Source organism: Monopterus albus, unplaced genomic scaffold (assembly GCF_001952655.1).
Source record: "Monopterus albus unplaced genomic scaffold, M_albus_1.0 scaffold394.1, whole genome shotgun sequence".
Lineage (NCBI taxonomy): Eukaryota > Metazoa > Chordata > Actinopteri > Synbranchiformes > Synbranchidae > Monopterus > Monopterus albus.
Window position 1 is genome coordinate 49,710 of NW_018128274.1, and position 16,854 is coordinate 66,563.

Sequence of the window (16,854 nt, forward strand, 5' to 3'; positions counted from 1 at the left end):
TGTAGCCCCACCTCCACCTTGAACTCCTCTGTCTGACCTACAGCACATCTCACTACTGTCGTACTCCTCTCATACATATCCTGAACTACTCTGACGTACTTCTCAGCCACTCCTGACATCCTCATACAGTACCATAGCTCCTCTCTCGGCACTCTGTCGTACGCTTTCTCTATATCCACAAAGACGCAATGCAGCTCCTTCCGACCATCTCTATACTTCTCCATTAACATAGAGATGGTCGGAAGGGTGGCGGGGGAGGGGGAAGCATGGTTTAATGCCCTTGAGATGGGGATTTGGGCCTGCCAGTATTGTGTCCGCCTCCGAGGCACCGTGTTTTGCGTGCGCCTGCACGTAGCAGCAGAGCCGGCCTGGGGATGGCTGAAGAACCGTCACCACAGACCACAGATCCAGAACTCTCGGTGAAGCACGGAGGGCCGCTCTTTCCGTACCCCTGTTGCAGCTCCACCAGCGCAGCTAGCTCGTCCATTAATCTCGGAGGGGAGCGGACCGATGGCGAACATGGCCCATACTCCGTTTCCTCCCCCAGCGCCTCACTCCAGCCCCGCAGTCCTACCTCTCCCGTCGCACCACCTTGCATCCCCGTGGAAAATCCCCGGCAGCTCGGAGCTTGGAAGGATTACTAGCATTGATGGCCAACTGTTGGCAAACAGTGTCCCCCCCAGGCAGACTCAAAACCTCGTAAAAAGTATAAAAACATAATGCAAATGCAATAAAACTTGTATTCCTGGTAGCCCAACTCCCAAAAGTTTACGGGAAAGCGACATATCACAAAAAGCAACACACAAAACCTAGAAAACTCGAAAAAAAAAAAAACACAATTAAAGCGAGAGCTGCTTGGGGTAGCAGCCGCTCCACGCAGAGGCGGAAGCACACGGATGGATGTAGAGCTAGCAGTTACACTCCACATAACAGTCTTTTGATTAAATGTGATATTTTAACATTTAACAATACAGGACACAACTGATTTATGTAAGGTGGGTCTAAACAAATCATTAAAGTCATGAAGTTATTTTGAGAAGTGAAGGCCTATTTCAATGGCAAAATAAAAAACAAACAAACCAAGAATCAACAGAAGGAAGTTCATCTGTAGTTCTAAACATATTTAGGGTGTTTTTTTACTCACTTTTTGTCTCTCCCATGAGGTTATTCCTCTCTCCTACAGCGTCCATTACAGTTACATGCAAATTGACTATCATGCAAATTAGGCGATGACGTCATGTAGCGACTTTTAGGACAGCCAATAAGTACTTTCCTTACTGACGAGTTGGCAACACTGACAATCAGACAATTTTTTGGGCAGCACACAACACTGAGTGTAGAACTAGTGCTAGTGGTGCAGCAGTAAGATACTTTTTTTTTTCCATAAAACACCGTTTTAAATGGTTAGTGCTAGTCGCTGCTGTCCACCACCATGCTATGATTGAATTGAATTATTACAACGTTAGCGAAGCCGTAATTCATGTTGACTGCAGTTAAATTAACTTTTACCGTATTTTACTGTAGCTAAGTTATACAGGACGAATGTATACACAAAATAGAAAAAACAGAGTTTTAAGAGTAGTGCCGTTTATGAAAATTACATTTCGCTAACGTTACCTGTCCATAGTGAGTAGCCCAGTGTATGGGGGTCCATCCGTAGCAGGAGTCCTCAGCAGTCAGATGAGCCTGGTTTGAGAGCTCCTGTAACAGTGAGACCAAAGCTCCGACATCTCCATCCCGACAGGCGCGATGGACGGGAAACCGGCTGATAAATACTTCATCACTGGAGAAGTTGGGTTCTAGTCCCACAGACATGAGTGAACTAATAATAAAAGTAATAGTATAGAGCGTTTCCCTCCACTGTTCCCGGTCCCACAGAGCTCACAAAAAATATTCAAACACAAGGGGATGAGTCTCTTCTCGACTGGAGAAACCCAAAACCCGGACTGGATTCAAGCACACCGGAGCATTTCATTACTTCTAAACGGTTTGGGCTACAATCCGGTAGGGAACATCTTCAGCCGTTGTGCCCCCTACAGTTTGGAGGGTGAGTTTAACAGTATACTCAGACAAGTAAGGAAAATTATGCATTTAATTTTCTGAAAATATTCTTTATCCTCGTTCACACAACTCGCTCGTTCATAGCATTAGACACTGTAATATTTTAGCAAACTGTGCTATGAGGTTTTAGGTGTGCTGGTGCGTTTGTGAGTTTAATATTGTTACAAAAGAAGGCATTAAATGATGTATTGATGCTATCTATAATGCCAACAGTCCGGCAGGAAATGTAGATTCAACGGTAGAAGCAGAAGAAGAAATGTCTGCCTCATTAGGCGGGATATCGCTGGATTTGAGTCATGGAGAAAAGGTAAAGTACAGGAAACAGCTACTCAGTACAGTTCTAACCTAAAAACATACTGTATGTTCAGTCATACGGTACTGTTAATCCAAAGTATTGGCACTTGGATAGTTACAAATTTTCTGTTATTTTATTAATAACCTTTATTTGGCCAAGTATGTTACACACACAAGGAATATGTTTCCGGTACAGAACTGAGGCAGCCATCTGCAGCTCCAACTCACATTTTGATTCTACTCCAGCACAAATCAATGGCCTGCCTGTTATTTTTACTCCTTGCCTCTCGGTTTTAAAGCTGTTTTAGGCATGGATGGATTATAAGACCTTGGGCCCCCGGCACAGACATGTGCCCCTACCCCTCCTGTGCTTTCATGAGCAAGACTCACAAATTTTGGGCAACCACATCATTTGTGGTTTGTGTCTTTTTGTAGTATTTTTTAAACATCCTAAAACCATGGATATACATTTTAACTCATTTTGCACATATTTGTACTTGTTTTGTGTATTTTTTTAGTTGTTCTGTCTCTCTTTTTGTTGTTTGGTGTATTTTTGATTGTATTTTGCTGTCTTCAGGGTCTTTTCTCTCTTGTGAGTAGTTCTACTTTTTCTTATTTTGTGGCTTTTTGTAGTCATTTGGTTGACTTTAAAATGGAAAGGTTAACAGTCCCTTCATGGTTCTCTGGCCTTTGTTCCCCCAACCTCATGGGCCCCTGGGCCTGTGCTCGGGGGACCAGAGCAGTAATACAAAATATAAAATAGGATGATAAAAATCCCTATCTAGCTCCCCCAATTGTAGGTGCAAGGAGTTTTCTGAACAAACAATGCAATATACTTTAATGGCTAAGTCTGTCACTTGGCCCCAGTCCAGCTGAGGGTTTCAAGTGTTATTTATGTCATTTAGTGGGTGGATAGGAGTATACTTTTGAAAATATAATCTTAACATATATTTCCAGATTCATGTGTGCACTGAGGCATATCTTTTTCTTCCAGGGTGGCTTGTTGTAGTGAGGAAAAGAGATTTAGAGAAGTTAACCACAGAAGTCATGCAGCTGAGGGAGTTCCTGCCCAGAGTTCTGAACGGGCACCTGATTCAAATGCTGTATAAAGCTCGGACAGCTCAGAGAAGTAAGCTTCCAGAAGCTTATGTATGTGTTATCTAGTGACTGTAAGACAAAAATCAAATCAAATTTTTTTTATATGGCACTTTTATGAACAACATCTGGTTGACCAAAGAACTTTACAAGGACAAGGTAAGAACTAAAGTGAATAAGATCAATACAGGAATAAAACAACAGGAATATAAACACATGAATTACACAGAATCAATAGTTAAAAGAAGTAAGCATCAGACAATACTATGTATTAAAAGCCAAAGCAAATAAATATGTTTTAACCAATGATTTAAGTTATCAAGTCTGTAGATGATCTAATATTGGGAGGTAAACTATTCCACAATTCAGGAGCTGCAAGAGTAAAAGCACAGTCACCCCAGTGTTTGTATCCGGCCTTGGGAACCTCTAAAAAAAACTAGCTTGATGATTGACCAATCTTGTAGGTTTGCACCACCTCACCAACTCACCAAGGTAGGGTGGTGCCAAACCATTAAGAGCCTTAAAAACAAAACTCAGTAGCTTAAAAAGAATTCTAAAATGGACTGGAAGCCAGTGAAGAGAGGCCAGTACCGGGGTTATATGGTCAAATTTCCTGGTACTGGCCTCTCTTTACTGGCAGTTAAGGGTAGTACCTTGAATTCATACACACTGCTCCAAACGAGATAAGAGGATTCCATGATCCACTGTATCAAAGGCAGCAGAGAGGTCTAAAAGCACCAACTGAACTAGATCCCCAGCATCCCTAGCCAACAAAATACCATTATTAATATCATTATAAATTTTTAATAACACTGACTCAGTACTATGTTTTGATTAAACCCAGACTGATTTTGCTCCTCAGTGCCGTTTTCTGTCAGAAAAGACTGGAGTTGAATAAGAACAATCTTCTCTAGAACTTTTGACATAAAAAATAATTTAAACACTGGTCTAAAATTAGAAAAGACTGAAAGATCTAGATCTTGTTGGCAGGCAAAAAAAATGAGAGTCACTATGAAGACACCCTGCAGAAACCTAGTTTAAGATTTTCGGTACAAATTTATCATCATTAAGTTTTTTTGTATGTGTGTGGGTAGTGAAGGAGCATCTTGTGCAGGAACAGGAGCAGCTGCGACAGGAGTGTGTGCACCTTCAATCTCGACTGAATGCAGTGCTGAATGAATGTCAGAAAGAGAGAGAGGTGAGAGATACTATATGAGCTTCACACTCTATATGTGAGCCCTTTAAAATGGACTTTACACAACACTAACATCAGTCATCAAGATTTATATGGTTGTTTCAGCCAAACAATAGATAAATATTTCACTGTTATATTGCTGTATACTCATGCAGATATAGTAGCTTTTCCTTTTTAATTGCATGCATCAAGACACTTCACTGTGCGTTACCAATTGTGTGTGTCTAGGAGAAGCTGCTGTTACGTGAGCAGCTGTGGCAGACTGGAACAGAGCTGCAGCAGCAGGCAGAGTTCTGCTCTGGTCTGGGGTCTGCAGCCTGCAGTCTGCTGTGGAGCTGCTCTGCCCGAGAGGACACAGTCTCACACTGGCTGGCTGATGTGAGTTGTTGCCACAAATGTGTCAGTGTGTGTCTTATACTCATCCTAGTTTCATATTAAAGTGTGACATAATTTGATATGAACTGTCTGGTGAAGCTGTGCTATCTGATGTGTGTGCACTGATGGTGCAGGGGAAGCTCCAGGCCTTCCTTGCTGTAACTGCTCAGACTCTGGAGATCTTTGTCAAGTCTCTGGATGAGGAGGTGAAAACTCAAGTTGAGGACCACAACTGCCAGGAGCACCAGTTTGTACTGGCACTGGCGAGAACCATTACTAGTGAGTCCACAGGATATATTCTGTACATGCTATCATAACATTATGAATATATCTGACAAATTAAAACGCATCAGTTGTAAAATTTCTCCTTCAGGACCTGAATGCAAAAACCTGAAAGTGTATCAGCGGCTCACAGATTCCAGATCAGATTTTCCTCAGTCACCTGCCTGTCTTTTTATCCCATCAATCAGACATAGCAGCAGTGACATGTGGGCAGGACTTCCTGTCCAACTCAGCTTACAACTTATTGGACACTCTAATGAACCTTCTGGGGCGGATGAATCCTGGTGTCTTCCCCAGACTGAAAGTGTATGTGGAGCTTTGATAGAATACTGTTAATAATACAAATCACATATAATTTTATTATTGCTGATGTTTTTTTATCATATAATTCCCGATTTGCCTTAATAAACAACTTTATTAGTTTTTATTAAGAGTTAAAAAAAATTCTGAGGAAAAGTCATTACATTAAGTGTCCCCAGTCCTTTTCCGTACATATGTATGATGAAACAGTTACAGTTCACTATAATCATTTTTCTTGTCCATGTATTGATGGTTACATACAGTAACCCAAGCTTCTATGAGTATAGGCATAGCCCTCTAAGAGCTGTCGCTATTGGGTCCCCCGAGCACGTAAGACCTGGGGAAGATCCCACTGTGGTGTCACTGAACGGATCACAGGCCGCTGTCTGCCCACTTCTCTCAGGAAGTGTTTTACCAGCAAGTGCGCAAACACAGATCTCACCAAAACCTTTATGGCAGGGCAAAATGGCCACAGTGTAAGCTTTCACAGTAGGCAGAGCCAGGTTTCTGTTTACCAGGGTCTGGAAAACGTCAACACTTGTGCGAGTGGGCATGACATGGGGGCTGTGCCTGGGACTATCAGGATGATGCGCAGCTGTTCGCCCTGTATGCGTAAGAGGAGGCGCGGGGTCCATGGGACAGAAGGGAAGGCATACAGGAGACCTCTGGGCCAGGGGTGATGAGTGAAATGTGTCCACTCCTAGCAGAGACTCGTCTCGGGCACTCATCGAGAACCAAAGAGCGTATTGTGGGACAGCACTGGAATGAGGGATGGGTTCAGTTTCCACTTGCTTGGCTGAGGCCTGCCTCGTGACATTAAATCCGTGGCGCGGTTCTGCTCGCCCGAAATGTGCATGGCTCTGAAGGAGCGCAGGTTCTGATGGACCCAGAATAGAAGACTCCAACAACTGAGCAGAGTGAACACCGCCTTTGCCAGTTGATGTATGGGATGGCTGTTGTTTTGTCTGACTGCACCACTACATGTTTGTCTCTCAGTATCGATGCAAAATGCTTCAGCACCTTCAGCTCCCGACAGTTGATGTGGAGGGATGGAGTCTGTTGCCATTCCCCCCACCCGCAGCCTGCGACAGGCCTTTCCACCTGAGCAGAGGCGCGTCTGTGAACACAGATACAGTATGTATGATGTGACTCTGCTGAGGGGAACCCCTGTTGCCATGACACCGGGGGTTTTCAAGTACATCAGGTCTGACTAGACAGAGGGTGGGACTGTTAATATGTGCCTCTTGTGGCGCATGGGGTCGAGGCGAAGGCGGCGAACCACCTCTGGAGCTTCCTCATGTGGAGGAGACCAAGAGGGACCACTACATGACTGGCTGACATTGCACCCAGTAAGCGCATCACAGACAGGGCCCTCACCATTGTGCGGAGAACGATGTGCTGCAGGAGGGCAAAAGCGCTTCCTGCTTTGCAGATGACTGTTTCGCCCTCGTGCTGATGGAGTCCAGCTGTATCCCCAGATAAATGATTGTCTGACATGGCAACGGCAAACTCTTTTTCCAGTTCACTGCAAAACTCAGCTCTGCAAATGCCTCAGTCCGGCTCTGCTTCTTCGCCATGGGCAACCAAGCACTGTAGGGGCAAGCGGCTTCGGGGGAGATTGCCAGCTCGGCATGCTTCGCGCAAAGGCATGCCTCACAGCACAGGTGTAGGTTGATGGGCATGATGAATCCCTATCGCAGCCTGGGCAAACAGTGATGGTGGTGCAGCACTGGAGTCTGGCATTCAAGGAACTTCGCTTTAGACATGTTGTCTAGGAATTGCTCTTTAGACTGCTGAAGAAAAAGAGGGAGCCGAACTCAGGTCACATTGGCATTTATGCCACCACATTGGACCAGAGTGGAGACAGCCCAGTGCAGGGCACAGGGCGCAAAAGAAATCTCTTCAGGACTGCACATGCGTGATGGATAAACCCAATAGCGACACCTCTTAGAGGGCAAAGCCTATTTGAAATAGAACTAACTACTTTGTTCACTCTTTCTCTAACCACACAGTTCAAATGCACTTCAGTACTTAGTGAAAAAAAGTACTGAAGTACACGAAAAAAAGTCATAACTTGTTACTTAGTACCAAAATGTGGGCAGTAGGTGTCAGTGATGTACATATGCTGTAGTGTTTTAGAAGCACTGACTGTGCTGGTGTTTTGCTGCAGGTTGATGCTGATGGCTGTGTATAATGTCAGCATTAGTGTTAAAGGGCTGAAGCACATCACTGAGAACCCAGCACTCCTGCCTCTCATCTGGAAAATGCTGGATGGTAAGGAGACACACACATCAATGTTACATAGTTACGATGGGGGGGAAGCTTAGAGGGCTATGCCTATACTCATAGAAGCTTGGGGTTACTGAACATAACCATCGTTCTATTTCGTATAGGCTTTGCCCTCTAAGAGCTGTCGCTATTGGGATGTAGTAGCTGGATGTAGTCATTGCCCTGTTGGCACACCGCCACCCGAGAGCATTAAAAACAACTCCTCAGCTTGACAATATACCCCATAATAGCAGCCCAAAACAACATCCTCTCTCCTGCATCAGGCCTTGGCTGAAAAGCAGGTGCAATCATGCCCATGTAACACCTGACTGCCACTGTAAGAAGGCAGAGTGGCCATTCAGTTTAACAGGGGAGAAGTGCAGGAAAGAGCGCACAGTGAGAGTGTGCACCTGACAAAGCACAGATAACAGTTAAATTGCAAGAGCATACAGGCGTTAGCAGCACACAGATATAATTAAATGCTTGTATTACGTGGCTGTTGTCTTACAGTAGTAATAGTAATATTATAAACTGAGAACAGTAAGCAAAACAGTGCTGGTAGCCAGCTACAATCAGGCAGGTAGGACTGGAAAAAGAGAACACGAGTACCATGGAGAGCGCATAGACATAGTGTGTGTGTGTGATAAGGGCACATTCTGAATGTGTGAAAAGAGTCGTGGGATTAGTGGGACAGGAGGGAATGTATAAAGAAGACCTCTTGGCCAAGGGTGGTGAACAAAGGTGTCTACCCCTAGTGGGGGTTTGTCTCTGGTGTTCATTGTGTGTCGTGTGCCATGAATAGGTCTGCCACAGCTCGACCGAACCTGTCCCACAATGCTGGGCTGAGGTCCACTTCATGACATGAGATCCTTGGCATGGTTCTGCTCACCGGGGATGTGTACGGCTCTGAGGGAGAGCAGGTTCTGATAAGCCCAAAGCAGGAGAGCTTGTGCAATCTCCAGCAGCTGGGCAGAATGAACACCACCTTGCCAGTTGAAGTACGCGAAGGCTGTTGTGATGTCTGATCGCACCACTATGTGTTTTCCTCTCAGGACTGGTGCAAAGTGCTTTAAAACATTCAGCATTGTGGCCAATTCCAGTTGATGTGGAGAGATGGGGTGTGATTCCACTGTCCTACAGCCTGTGACAGACACGTGCCTCCCCAGCCAAGCAGAGATGCGTTTGTAAACACCAAGATGTGTGATGTAGCTCTGCCTAGGGGAACTCCCGCTGTCAGCACACTGGGAGTTCCCCAGTACGCCAGGTCTGTTTGGAGTGAGGGGGAACCATGAGCATGCGCCTCTTGTGACGCACCGGGTCAAGGCGAAGACAGCCGAACCACTTCTGGAGCTTCGTCATGTGAAGAAGCCCAAAGGGGACCATGACCTGACTGGCTGACATCGTTTCCAGTAAACACATGACAGACTGCTCTTACCTTCGTGCGGGGAACAATGCGCTGCAGGAGAGATGAAAGCACCTCTCGCCTAGCAGATGACAGCTGCACTCTCATGCTGAGAGAGTCCAGGTGCACTCCCAGGTAAATGAGTGTTTGGCAGGGCACTGGTGAGCTCTTTTCCCAGTTTAATACAAAATCCAATTTCCTGTGTTTGGGGATAATAGGCACATGAAAATAAGTATCTCTCATATCAAAGGACATAAACCAATCACCGGGATGCAGACACTCCAGTACTTGCTTCATGGTGAGCATGTGAAATGGTCTCTGCACTATGTATTTGCTGAAGAGACACAGATCGAGAATAGTTCTCCTTTCGCCCGACTTTTTGGAAACTAGGAAGTAGCGTGAGTAAAACCCCTCGCACTCCTGCCCAGGCGGTACCACAGAGATTGCTGCTTTGCATAACAGCACCTGCAACTCTGCTGTCAGTGCAGCGGAGCTTGCTGGTGATGTTATGACTGGTTCCGGCACGCCGCTGAAAGCAAGGGGGTGCCTGGAGAATTGCAGAGTGTAGCTGGTTCGAATCAGGTTGTCCATCCAATTGTTCATGGACAGCTGCTCTCGCCACACCGAGTAACATTCTGTCAGTGCACCAGCATTCATTCACGGTCCGTTCGCATGCAGGAGGAGCGGAGTCAGGCTTGAGGTGTGCCATGGTGCAGCTGCGGCTACTGTGTGCCTGGCTCTGTGACGCTATCTGCCATGACTACACCAGTCTGATTGGGAGGACCGGGGTTGCTCTCGTCCCCACGATGCCAGCTGTTGAATACATTCTGCTTTGTCAGCTGCTTGCTGCAGATGAGAGACAGCTTCCTGGAGGTGTGGACCGAAGAGACCTTCAGAGCTGATGGGACCTTCCAACAGACTCTTCCTGATCTGCTCCAGCATCTGGGACATATGCAGCCACATATTGCACTGGATCACCATGGCCCACGCCTTGGTGTGAGCCGTAGCCATGGCTGTGGTTGAAGACAGTGTCACCATAGCAGCCATGGCCTTGCCAATACCCTTCGCTGCCTCCACAGGGGAGAGCCTCGGGCTGGGCAGCGAGGGAGGAAACAGATGAGGAGAGGAGAATATTGTTGTTGATTGCTGCTCCAGCCTGGGAGCCGCACTGGTGAATGCAGTCTATGAGGCAGGCGGTAACCTGATCACAAGACAGCAGCGTCTGCCGTCTGCCTAAGAACACTGCCTTGGGGAGCAGGATGGAGGAAATGCTCATTTCCAGCTGTAGGATGGCGCGGAAGCCATGGTCAGTCATCCCCTGGGCTCTGGTGAGTGGCTCAAAGAAGGCAACCACTTTCTTGATGATCTCCAGCAGGTCATGAAGCAGAGCCCCAAATGCTGGAGGTTGACCAGCAGTGGGAGCTCGCTGCTCAGCCAAAGGAAGCGTGTCTCCACCGGTGCCCATGCCGACCAGAGGATCGAGGGGAGAACCGGGGGAGCCAGCAACAGAGAGAAGCGAGTCAACAGACTCAGGCCCACCCACACTGAGGAACTCCAGGGGATCGTCCACCAGGGGATCGTCACCGCAGTTCACCCAGCTGCTGTCATCATTAAGATCCCACTCTCTAGTGACGGCAAAAGCCTCTGCTCTTCGTTATTTTTCCACCACAGGCAAGAGCAGAAGGGGCAAATGGCCTGAGGGGAGAGAGCCAGCTCTGTGTGTTCAGTACCGAGGCAGGCCTGGCAGCGGGGGTGCAGATCACTGGGCATAATGAAGCCGGTGTCACAGCCTGGGCACAAAGTGATGGCGGGGCGGCGCTGGAGTCCGGTGGCTTTAGCCATTGTGATGTAGGAATGCTTTTTAGACTGCTTGAAGAAAAAGAGGGAGCCGATCACAGGTCATATTGGCATTTATGCCAGCACAGCAGACCTGTTTGGGGACAGCCCAGTGCAGGGCATAGGGCGCAAAAGACTGAACATTCGCGAGGGATAAACCCAATAGCAACAGCTCTTAGAAGGCGAAGCCTACACGAAATAGAACTTGTTAGTGTGTCCACTCACATGAAGCTAATTGGGGTGAGAGTAGAGGATGCTGAGAATAGAGTTAGGTGGAAACAGATGATTTGCTGTGGCGACCCCTAACGGGAACAGCCAAAAGAAGAAGAAGAAGAAGTGTGTCCACTCAGTTCTGTGGTCTTTTTGAGACTGGAGCTACTTTGTTGTGTTGCCAGAGACATTACAGAACCTTTTCACTACAAACCCTTTGGTGTAAGTGTTTATCACTTTACATTGTTTATTATGCTGTTGGTACATGTTGTAGTTTGTTTATGTGCATGGAGTTGTCATTTCAAGTTAGCATAAGAGACATGAGCCATTTTGTGTGTAGAAATGGGCTGGAAATCATGGCCTGATCCTATAAATATAGTCTTTGATTCATGAGGTGGCAGCCCCCATACCACCAATGATCATTGGTTGTTTTTTTTTTGACAGAAGGAGACTGGGAGGTGTGCCTTCACTCTCTGCGCCTCCTGCAGTCGGTGGAGGAGGTACTGCTCCTGTTGGGCTCCTCTCTGTTGGATCCAAACCTCCAGGCTTGTGTCAGCAAGCTCACTTCCAGCATGCAAGTAAGCCTGAGACTGACTGCCCAGCAGACCCTGGAAGATCTCCAGGCCCTCCAGCAGGTACCACAGTCACAACAAATATTGAAGCTTTGTACATGTGTCACTGGTAGTAAAACCAGTCAGTAATGCAGATAGGGCATTGATTTTCTTTAGTCTTAAATAACGTTTTCAAAACATCCACTAATAAATTTGTAGGAGCTGATCTCAAAGACACAATACGACACAACTTCACTGGATACTGCTAGAGTTTGTTTTGATTCTCACTTTGTCCTTAATGGTCAAAAATTAAAGGGATAAGTTAGTTAATGTAGCTTTAAAGTCTTGAGCTACAAATATGGTTAATTTCAAATTACTCTACACAAGATGTCTTTTGCTTCATTGAAGAGTACGATCTCATTGTCGCCACACTGGAGACTTGTGTGTATTGCATACTGGACTCCAACTGACTCCAAATCAATTGTGATGTCACAAATCCTGCTTATACCTCTAGGCAGTAAACTAAGAGTATGTTCACTTTAAGCTAGTAAAATTTGTAAACAGAAATTTTTCTACCTTTCCAGCTCTCCAGGGGTGTGTGGAGTAAACAACTTGTATTGAATTAGCTAAGTTATGTTAGCCAAGGAAGCTAGTTAGCACCTAAAGCGGCTGAGAACTTAAGGAAAACCCTGTTGTTGTATGTATATGATGTTAATTTTTGTTGTTTGCCAAATGGAAGAAGGAAAAAGAAGAGGCAGGTTAGTTTTCATGTTAAACAACATGGAAACACTAACATTTTCACACAAAACAGCATTTAATAGCTTAAGGTAGACTGAGATTTAAAGTGAGCTTAGAAACTATACCACTTAATAGACGAATGGGAGAACACACTCATTCTAGACAGTGAAGTTCAAACACAGCAAAGCACATTTTTGTGTGGAATGTGAAAATTTTGGAGGTTAATGAACAATAATGAATGATTTAGTTTGACTTAGTAAACTGTGAGGGTGTTTGTGTGTTTCCAGGGTTGGGGATGTAAAAAGAACAGCCTCTGACGCAGATTCAGTATTTTCAGTCCAGTCCAGTTCCTTTTATGACATTTGATCTGTCTGTATTTAGCACTGTCACTGTGTTATTAGCACTTCATGAGCAAAGCAAGGAGAAGATGTTGACATGAAAGTTTTCATTCATTTATTTTCATACAAATTCAAACTCTAGATTTAAGTTTAAAAAAGCCTTTCCTATGTAAACTATTTTTACTTGCATTGTTCACTGTGGAGGCTTCAGATTTGTTCACATTATTGTGTTTTAATTGGTTGTTACCCAGTTAATGTGAATATGATAATACAGATGTGTACAAGACATATTAAAAATGATTTTTGCATATTTTCATAAAACTTTCAGTTTTCATTGAAACACCCTATGATAGTTTTCTGACAAAGATAAAATCTATCATCATTCCCTTATAGTCCATTTGGAGTTCACTCCACTCTTGAAAATGGCACATTTGCTGCTCAAATTGCGAACTCATTAATTCTGGATTAAATCGTTATAAAATTTTTTATGAAAGCCTTATTTTTTTTCTAACACTGCTATTGTTTTTATCAGATAACACAATTGCCCCCACATGTTCCAGCTTTGTAGTTAGGTTTAGTTATTTAGCTAAAGATTTTGGTTGGGGTTTTTACTTTAGTCAGGAGATGTGTTTAATTTACATATATTTTCTGGAAATCTACTCTATCCAATATTTGCATAACCCTAACCTTACACAAAGTCATCACCCTAACATTCATTGTGTGTGTAAACGGGTTTTGCTGCCTACAATGTGAATAATACCACACACACACATACACTGGAGACTTACCCTAACCATAACCACTTGCCTAATATCTAACATTAAGCCAAGTATGTTTTCCTGTTCCTTATTTATTATTGTGTGGATGCTGAAAAGCATCCACAGTATTGTTATCCTCTTATTGTGTGGATGCTGATGCAGCAGTATCCACACAATAAAGAACATTAATATCTCCAGCATACCTTGGGCTAGAAATGCCATTTGAACTGTATTCAACTCATGGGAAATTCAGCTACTGGTGGTGCAAAAAGCTTCTTGATATCCTTTATGGTTTTTGCATACCCGCCATTTATATTTTGTGTACTTCTCCATTCAGAATGAATGGCTCCATTCGTTTCCTATGGGCACACTCTGAGTCACGTGACTCCCGCTCTGGGCCTGTGTCTCTGTGTGTTTGATCAATTTCCTGCCGGTTTTCTGCTTTTATTCTGCCATCCTTAAGCTTTCACACAAATATAATACATGAAAATGGTAGAGAAACTTGTCAGGAATCCGAATATGCCATTGTTTTTGCGATGGGATAGATGGTATTTGTGTAAAGTCGCACATTCCAGAGAGAGTGCCTCTTCACTGTTCCATAGACTTCCATTCAACAGAAGGATTCAGAATATCTGCTGAAACCAAACATCAGGGTATTTTTAAGTCACCACAGTTTCATTTTGTGGAATATCTTGACATAGATGATGATCAGCATTTTCGTTGAAACCTGCTGCTGCTCATAGTGAAGAGATTTTTTTCGATAGGACTTATAATTTTTCTTCTATTGTCAATTGTTGAGCAGGAGTTTTTTTGAATGCGGTGACATTGCAGCGGGTGCGCTCACAGCAAACAGCTGTTCATTCAAACACAGAGAACTTGCTCTGCTGACTATCTACTGCTTAATGCCTTTTATCCAAACACACCGGATATTTCTAAACAAGCCTGACCGAAGAAGGATTATATCAGAACCGAACCGTCACAAGGTAAACCTCCAGCTGGCCATGATCTCTCTCTCTCCCTCTGCTCCAACTGCAGTATCTTTGTTAGTACTAGGCCATTCACTATTTCTACCATCATTTCAAGTACTTTTGACAGTACTAGCGGTCAGAACTACTGCAGCATTGTGAACCATCTCAAGGTGAGAGAGGGGTGACTTAATAACTTCATCTGGAAGAAGGTTGACTTCACAGCTGAGTTGATCTGCTTATACACTATCAACTCACTATGAAATGTCATTCTTTTTAGTTTTAAAGCTATGACTACTTTCTGCTGGTTCACTTTTTGCTGTATGCTGAAAGTCATTCATCCACAATGTTTGTCAGGTTTGCTCGATTGCACCTGCCTCTCTTGCTTTTTCAGTTTTTCAGTCTTTTATCTGCATGATAACATTAATACAAATGTGCATAAAGGAGACTGACACCATGTCTCTCAGCATATCAATTCACGACCATGTCACTTCTTTCGACATGTCCATCACACGGCATTACACCAGTCACATCAGACTCCTGGTCCACATTGGCATAAAGCTGCCGATAATGTCATAAGGCCAGATGAGTAAAAGCAGAACACCCTCTCTTTAATAAGAGCACTGCTCACAAAACAGAGGTGGGTAGAGTAGCCAAAAATTGTACTCAAGTAAGAGTAGCTGTACTTCAAAATAACATTACTCAAGTATAAGTAAAAAGTAGTCATCCAAAATATTACTCAAGTAAAAAAGTATTCTGTGAAAAGACTACTCAAGTACTGAGTAACTGTTTCACAGTAATGTCTGATTGATTTTTGTAGAAATGATGTAAGCAGCCAGACAAAATGATACAATGAACAAATTCTGGCATTTCCAAATAATAAAATGAAATAAATAAAATAAATGAGTAAAAATACATATCTTTACAAAATAGCAAATTAAAGAACAAGAAACACAAATTTCCTAATCTCACTTTCAAACAACTTTCAAAACAAATACCTACTGTAGGTAACATACGTATGTTTGAACAATGTAAACTATTTCCAGTGTAAGATATACTGTATATTCAGTTGCCGTCCAAATGGCACAGCAGGCTCAACAGATAGAAAATAACATTAGAGGTCTCACTTTACCATAAACTGTGTGGGTGCGTGTCTGTGTCTGGCTAAAATGTGCTTGTTCAGTAAAGTGAAATGAAGTAAAGTGACGGTTAAGGTCCAGAAGTAGTTGGCTGTCAAGTTTCTTGCAGTGAAGCTGTGACCGTTTGGCAGTGAACAGGAGCCCTGCATAACTTGTCTTTTGCAGGCTGCAGATGCAGGAAGACCTGTGTTGACTCTGAGTGACAACTTCTTGATGTGAGGAGAGGTATCCAATAGATCAATATCTCTGGTGGATGGAAATGAAGGTACCTCTCCAGCTCTCCTGCTTCTGTTTTTCCTGACCACATGGATCCAAAGAAGTCATCTTTATCAGAGAGAATACTATTTGTGCTGACATCATCTATCTCTGTGTCTGGATGATGTCTGATGAATTAAAGGCCTGTGGAAAGATAAATGGTTTTCAAAAGAAAAAAAGAATTTAGGTCTGTGCGTTATTCTTACTCTTCTACTGTATAGGCTGCCAAGCTGCTGATGTTTGACATGGAAAGTTCCCTGAGCTTCAAACTCTTGCCACCCTGTGGCACTGACACACTGTATTCAGGCTTGAGCTCACGCCTCAGCACAAAGGCGTTGTAGGCGGACACGTCGACAACGTTGTGGAAGTCGGCCGGCGGGTGGTCATGCGTCGGCAGCTGTATGCGGTGATCATCTTGTCCAGGTTGTCCACGCCGCCCTTGGTGCGGTTGTAGTAAAGGCACGATGGCGCATGAAGGTAAACATGGATGAGAAGACTAGGCGGCCGGTGGCATCGAGCAGTGCGGGCGGGATCTTGGGCCTCTTCCTGCGCAGCGTGCCGATCAGGCACGCTGCGCATGCGTGATGTCAGCTCGTAGGACATGAAGAATTTGTCGCATGTGCAAATGTGGTCATGCAGCCCCTCAGTGACATCGAGCGTAACGCACATCCCTTGGTTCCTCTCTGGGGCGCCAGTGGTTGGCCAGCCGGTGTACACCTGCATCTTCCATGCGTAGCTGGTCTCAGCGTCGCAGGCGACCCCCGTCTTTATCCCGTACTTGGCTGGCTTATC

At 44.5% G+C, this 16,854-nt stretch overlaps 2 protein-coding genes across 15 annotated transcripts in view; one reads left to right on the forward strand and one right to left on the reverse strand.

Moving 5' to 3' along the window:
* ankrd10a (ankyrin repeat domain 10a) overlaps nucleotides 1–1,899 on the reverse strand; it is an 11,444-nt gene extending 9,545 nt beyond the window's left edge. For 3 of the 5 annotated variants that reach the window (XM_020586068.1, XM_020586067.1, XM_020586066.1), the window contains exon 1: nucleotides 1,618–1,899. In XM_020586068.1, the coding sequence (XP_020441724.1) occupies nucleotides 1,618–1,815 (198 nt within the window). In that variant the 5' untranslated portion in view covers nucleotides 1,816–1,899. Of the gene's footprint in view, nucleotides 1–574; nucleotides 850–1,144; nucleotides 1,245–1,617 lie in introns of those variants that run through there. The other 2 variants (XM_020586070.1, XM_020586069.1) reach the window with 2 other exon arrangements.
* Nucleotides 1,814–16,117, forward strand: hsf2bp (heat shock transcription factor 2 binding protein). Of its 10 annotated transcripts, none has more exons than XM_020586055.1 (10): nucleotides 1,814–2,073; nucleotides 2,275–2,368; nucleotides 3,350–3,484; nucleotides 4,545–4,648; nucleotides 4,874–5,023; nucleotides 5,155–5,299; nucleotides 5,491–5,608; nucleotides 7,773–7,876; nucleotides 11,763–11,953; nucleotides 15,973–16,117. In XM_020586055.1, exons 1-10 carry the CDS (start codon nucleotides 1,909–1,911, stop codon nucleotides 16,024–16,026), a joined length of 1,260 nt encoding a protein of 419 aa, XP_020441711.1. In that variant the 5' UTR covers nucleotides 1,814–1,908; the 3' UTR covers nucleotides 16,027–16,117. The 10 variants fall into 10 exon arrangements, with proteins under 10 accessions (XP_020441711.1, XP_020441713.1, XP_020441714.1 ...); XM_020586057.1 differs by lacking the exon at nucleotides 15,973–16,117 and adding an exon at nucleotides 12,454–13,224; XM_020586058.1 differs by lacking the exon at nucleotides 15,973–16,117 and adding an exon at nucleotides 12,895–13,224.
* The last annotated feature ends 737 nt before the right edge of the window (nucleotides 16,118–16,854 follow it).